The 6454-nt window shown below is 35.2% G+C and overlaps 1 protein-coding gene across 1 annotated transcript; it reads left to right on the top strand.

The window, feature by feature from the left end:
* The first annotated feature begins 261 nt into the window (after window positions 1-261).
* LOC142629637 (brassinosteroid-related acyltransferase 1-like) lies at window positions 262-5978 on the top strand. The gene is made up of 3 exons (XM_075803659.1): window positions 262-1003; window positions 2160-2618; window positions 5238-5978. Exons 1-3 carry the CDS (start codon window positions 584-586, stop codon window positions 5736-5738), a joined length of 1380 nt encoding a protein of 459 aa, XP_075659774.1. The 5' UTR covers window positions 262-583; the 3' UTR covers window positions 5739-5978.
* The last annotated feature ends 476 nt before the right edge of the window (window positions 5979-6454 follow it).

Below are 6454 nucleotides of genomic sequence, written 5' to 3'. Positions count from 1 at the left end.
ATATATATATATATATATTTTAAAGTGAGGAAGTTAATGGATGATGATAATGTAACAAAACATAACACTTCAGCCACCTCATGACCTTCCTTAATTGGGCACTTCAATCAGCAGACAGGATTACAGACACCCATTATAAAAGGAAAAGCAACGCTTCTCTCTCATAACTTGGCATAATACAAACCCCGCAGAAAACAACAAAACCTAGTCACCAACTAGGTGCTTAATTGCCTAATCATAATCCATATTACAACACGAAGCTTCTTTATATCATTGCTTGTCTTTATTCTCACCACACATCTGTCTATTTGATAATATTCTTTATTCTCTATTCGGTACTAGATTTGCCAATGAAAGTTTTTTCACTTTTTTTTTCCTTTAACTACTTTGAATTTCGGACCTTGCTAATCCCACTACACACTTCTTTAATTAACCTCACCAAACAGCATGTTCTTTGTTTATATTTTCACTGGTTTATGGTTCTGACCTTGTATAAATCTAGGGTTTTGTTCAGTTGGTATGGTAGGAATAGGTAAAGGAAGCTCTCATAGTTTCTGAAGTAGTACCCATAAAACTATAAGCCATGGACTTAAATGTTTTCTTGAAGGAAACAGTTTGTCTAAGGCCATCTGAACAGTCCCAAAGACAAACTATTGAACTTTCTGGTCTGGACAGGATATCCCCTGCAATTCTCTATGCTGTCTTCTTTTATAAATGTAATTTGAACTCAGAGGCAGAAAATAGTATTGAGAGAGCCAAGAGAGCTCTCCAAAGGGTTCTGGTTTCATGGTATCCAGCTGCTGGGAGATTTAGAATCAGTGATGCAACGGGGAAGCTAGAGATTGACTGCAACGATGAAGGTGTAACCATGATCACTGCAGTGTGTGATTCCAAGCTTGAAGAGCTTGGCAAACTGCATGAATACAAACCATGCTATGTAAAGCTTGTTCCGCAGCTTTCTGATGCTGATGATATATCAAAAAACCCACTTGTTCTTGTGCAGGTTTTGGTTTCATTTGCTTATGAACAATACATACGCTTTTTATTTTGCTAAGTAAATAGTACTGTAAAAGGGAGAAGTGGAGCTCAACTCCTGATATCAGGCATCATAAAGGGTGCCAGTAATACTGGGCTGTCAGTCGAATCCCATCAAGAAAAACCCTACTTTTAACAATTTATTTCAGCAATTTTTTAAGTCTCTAACAGCTAGCTATAAAATTTCTTTCATATTGAAGTGTTTCTACAATCCTTGAAAATTATTTTTGGAAACTTTATGAACCAGAGGTCATGCCAGTCAAGTTTTGCACTCCAAAAAAAGAAACCCTAAATTTGTCTTTTTGACATTAAAGTTCAATAGTGTATAGTTAATTTCTTTTGATCCCCACCCAAAAGAGAAAATAAAGGTTTACCCTCCCAAGGCTATTAATAATTGTGTATATAAGCTTAATTTAGGTCATGAAAGTAATCATGTCTCTTCACTATCGTTCCCCACTTTCTGCTGCTGATTTATTTTTGTTTAGATTTATGTCTTCTATATTTTAAGTGAGAAGAAAAATAATCTAGGTCCGCTAATGATGTACGGAACCCTAACCCTAGATACTAATTTTCTTTATTTGTCTAGTTGATGATTATAGAGCTATTACTTTTGAGGATAATATATTTACTGTTATAATCAGTTATCATTATCTAATCATTTCAATCTAGAAATTTTAATTCAGCTAGCTTCTGTGTGAAACTTGAGAAGCTGTTTTCTTCTAGGGTTTGACGAACAACAATTTACTTATATTTGCTTCAAGGAATGAAAATTAAGTTACACCGGATAAGACTGAACAAAAAGAAAAAAGAATCCAAAAGCTACACCTTGGTTATATAGTTTTAGACATCATAAATATTCTATGAATCCACTAAAGCATTATAAATGTTGTGTGGGTAGTTTAATTGGTGATTGTGGTTATACCCCACTAAACCAAAGATGGCCATGAAAAAAAAAATGGAGAAATCAATTCCACTTCGCTTTTTCATTCAGAATGGATTAGATGGTAGATATAATATTAAGCTTTTTCTTTCCCCTGTATAGGCTCTGTGTTTGTGTGTGTTGTGTTTTTCTCGAGAATTTAACCCCAACATTTTCTATGTTAATGTTCCCTATATATCTGCAGATAACAAGGTTTGCTTGTGGAGGGCTTTCAGTTGGTGTTGGAGGTAGCCATGCTTTATTTGATGGTAGTGGAGCATTCACTTTTCTAGCATCATGGGCTCATATATCAAGTGGGAAAGATGAATCTGACCTTATTGTTCCCAACCATTCAAGAGATGCGATTTTGCATGCTATCTATTCTCTGCATTCAACCCCTTCAGCTGCTTCAATTTATGAACAAGACCACATAATAGCTATTGAAGATCTCTATGGGATACCAATGCAGGCCATGGCATCCGATGATAGATGTTGGGAAACTGCACTAGCAAAATTCAGCCAAGTTGATCCTCAAGGGGGGCTTGAAGTTATTACATTGTGCATCAATAAGGAAACTGTTGAGACATTGAAGGCAATAGCAATCGAGAGGGGCAAGCTCTTGAAGTGTTCTACGTTCGATGTTTTATGTGCACACGTATGGAAGGTATGTTTTAGAAGCAGGAAAGGAAATGATATTTCCATTCAATAAATCAAAAAAACATTTTTCAGGACCACCGGACCATGAGTATATTGACTTCTTAAGGTTATGAAGCATTAGATTTTCTTTTTGAAAAGAATATATAATTGCGTATAATACTCAAAAGTTTAATTGCGTATATTCCATAGCCATATACAGTTGTAAACAAAGTTAATTTCCTCACCATGCATTAACTTTTAAGCTGTGTGCTTGAGTTCATACTTTGCAAGCATCTGCACAAATTTGATAAAAGAACTATATATTTATAGACATGCATGGTAAATTCTTTGTTAAATTAAATCAAGGATGAATGATACAATTTGTAGGAGTTTACCAGCAAAAATCACAAACAATGCATCAAAAAGGGATTATAACAAATAATATATAAGTTAAAAAAAAAATTAAGTTGTGATTTCTTTTATACATTTTATTAAAATCAACAGATTCTTGAAAATTTTTTCCTCCATTATTGGAAATCTATTTTTATTTGAGAACTAGGTTGAGAGCAGCCCATAGTAAATCTATGATAATCTCATATAGGGATAATCAGTTTAGGGTTAGCAATAAGGTGTATAACACTCTGTTTGTTTCAATTTGCCGTAAAATATTTTACATGTAAACATTTTCAAGAAAACATTTTCAACTATTTGGATTGACCTCAATACTAGAAAATGCAAATACAAACCAACAACCACCACAAACCCAATCACCATAGTCACCACCAGCCACCTAAATCACAAATTGGAGAGGAAAAATCAACAAAAGCTAGTCAGCCACAGCAGCCTAGCCAGCTAGCCATTACCTATAAACCCACCCAGCCACCCACCACAACCCCTAAGCCATCCCAAAAACCTAGATCGTGAAGGGAAAAAAAAAAAACCCCACTCACTCTCAGCAATTTCATATCAAAGATCTTAGTGGCAACGTTTCTAGATTTGAAACTAGATTTGAGCAACGAGCGATGGAGCGATGGTGACAAGGCTCACCTCAGGCCTCACAATGACTTCTCCAACGACAAAATAGGTCGAGATCTAACGGTGGTGCCACCAGAATGGAGGCGAAGGGTGCCGATAGAGTGGAGGCAAAGAGCGGCGAAGGGTGCTAGTAGAATGGAGGCGAAGAGTGGTGTCGTTGGTGGGTGTTGTCACTGGTTTGGGCAAGTGTGAGAGAGGATGAGTAAAGTATGGGAAAGGGGGAGGAAGAGTCGGCTATGAGAGATAGTCGGCTGTGAGATTTTTGTAAAATGTTTTACACTTGTTTTTTTGGGTAAAATAATTTTACAAGTTTTTACACACAAAGTTTTAGTCAAAGAAAAATATTTTACAACTTTGACTATATTTTACATGCTATCAAACACTTGTAAATAGAAAAATATTTTATATCAAAACAAACAGAAAGTAAATCACCCAATATAAATATGTACATTGCTGAGTAAACATGTAGTCATCTAGGGTTTTATAATATAAATCAATGTGGGTCATGAGACCGTATACTATTGAGTAAACATGTAACCGTCTTGGGTTTTATTTTAATATAAATCATCATGCATGGTATTAGAGCCACCACCTCAACAATCCACTACCTAGTCACTTGCACTTCACCATCCACCAGCAGACCTCAAAATTGCCTCAATACGGCCCATTACTAGGTCTTTTTTTTAACAAAAAACATGCTATTTAGACTTAGTGTACCGTTCAGTCTTTTCATAATCACTGTAAAATGTGACATATGCTCTCACACGCTCCCCCAGCGTGCTTAGGGGCATGCTCACATCGCTATATATAGCTCTTGAGACATATTCTCATACTCATTTATGTGTTGGCTCCATCTTGACAACACATTTCACATGCTCCAAGCATTGTACATGCGCGTCACTCTATCACGTGTTGGGATGCACTTAGTGGCTCACGTTTTCCCTGCAACTTAGTATTGGGGACTCACTTACGTATCAAATTTCTTTAAATGCTACACACACCTTACATAGTTTTCCTAACCGTCAAACCACCTCTAATGAATTTCCGAAAACCGTTCGACCACCTTTAAATGCTCGTGAATTTTACAATCGTGTGCGTTGTAAAATTATATTTTTTGGTAGCTGGTAATGACAAATTCTTTTTTGACAAAAAATAATTCCAGAAATCCACTTTTCAGGACTAAGAATATTATCACCTCTCTAAAACTCATGATTTGGGCCGGATTATACATGTGTCTTGAACCTCTATTCATCTTTTCAGTTTTCTAAACCATTTTTTTTTAATCTACCATTTTCAATGTTAAACTATACGCAGAACGTCAATAACATCTATGCGTCATCTATAAACAAATAAACTATGGTTGTAAAAAGCATATTATATATGTCTGACTAGTACACTAAAGTTCAACAAAACTGAATGCACCTTTAATTCCCTTGGTCACAAACATGGATTCCGGTATACATCCTTGCATTTGTGGTCGTGATTTTTCATACACCTCCACATATACACACACTAACTATACATATTATTACTCAACATATCTTTGTGCTTACAACTAATTAAACAGTAATAATTGTGTTTGTGATTGATTTTCTATTTTCTAATCTTATAGGCAAGAGTAAAGGCTCTTCTTCTAGATCCCAACACAAATATATGTTTGCAGTTCCCAGTTGATTCCCGAAACAGGTTCCAACCTCCACTTGGTGAAAACTTTACTGCCAATGCCTTTGTTCTCGCCTCAGTTTCGTGCTTAGTGAAAGAACTATTAGAAGAACCTCTTCACAGCACAATTCATAAAATTCAAGCAGCAAAAGATATTATTACCGATGAGTACATCAAACTATACGCAAAAGCTCTCGAGTCCTCGAACAAGTTTTTACCTTCTATGCGAGAATTGACAATTATTACTGATTGGTTGAAGTTCCCCTTCAATGCACTAGATTTTGGTTGGGGAAAACTTTCTAGTGCTGCTCTTTTAGCATCTCCTGTAAAGGAAACTGCATTTCTGATGATGAATCTTGAAGAATCTGGAGGTTTCTTAGTTCGGATTGGAATTGGAGGTCAATACGTGCAGGATCTTATCAGCAACTTCAATAACTTCAACTACTGCTGAAGTGGCAGAGCCCCTTTATTCAAGTATGTTTCTTTTTGATGAAATGTATGTTTCGTACTATGTTAAGTTTTTGTAAGAAATTAGTTTTCAGTCTGACTGGTGTTGTAGTATAGATCTCAGTGTTTTGTTTTTTTGGGAAGAAAGACCTCAGTGTCTTATATTGTAGCATAAACTTTGTAAAAAAAACCTAGTCAGAAGTATGTAAAATAATGTTTGTGAGTTTGTGATCTTTTGATTAAGAAAGCTATTGTGTACTATTATAAATAATGTACTTCTAATCTTTCGTATATACATATGCGTTCACGACTCAACCTTCTTTAATATTCTGTTTTTGCCCTTGCACCATTATTCCTTATGGAATGGTTGAGTAACTCACTTCTCCTAGCCTGATAATTCATGAGAAAATATCCTCTAATTCTTGTTTACATCCACTATTTTTCATCAATATCCATAATTGATGCTAAAATGTTCAAATTTTAACACATGATAGTAGATGTAAAAAAAAAAAAAAAACCGAGTATAAGAGTATGACTCCCCTAATTTATGTGTACCTTCATAATCTTGTTTAGCATCAATTAAATGTCAAAACTACTTTCCTCAATGGGTATTCATGTTTAAGGACATGAAGGAAAGTTTACAATTTAAAAAGATCCTTGTATGGATTCAAGCAATCTTCCAAGCAATGGTATTTGAAGTTTCAAAAAAAAAAACTAAGT

The sequence above is a fragment of the Castanea sativa genome, chromosome 3 (assembly GCF_040712315.1).
Source record: "Castanea sativa cultivar Marrone di Chiusa Pesio chromosome 3, ASM4071231v1".
Lineage (NCBI taxonomy): Eukaryota > Viridiplantae > Streptophyta > Magnoliopsida > Fagales > Fagaceae > Castanea > Castanea sativa.
The sequence above is the reverse complement of the archived record's forward strand: the minus strand, read 5'-3'. Positions and strand labels throughout refer to the sequence as shown.

Excerpts from the sequence above, each read along its gene's own strand:
- LOC142629637 (XM_075803659.1), top strand. The coding sequence starts at position 584 with ATGGACTTAAATGTTTTCTTGAAGGAAACAGTTTGTCTAAGGCCATCT. Across the intron at positions 1,004-2,159 it reads ACCCACTTGTTCTTGTGCAG|ATAACAAGGTTTGCTTGTGG; the intron begins GTTTTGGTTTCA and ends ATATATCTGCAG. Across the intron at positions 2,619-5,237 it reads TATGTGCACACGTATGGAAG|GCAAGAGTAAAGGCTCTTCT; the intron begins GTATGTTTTAGA and ends CTAATCTTATAG.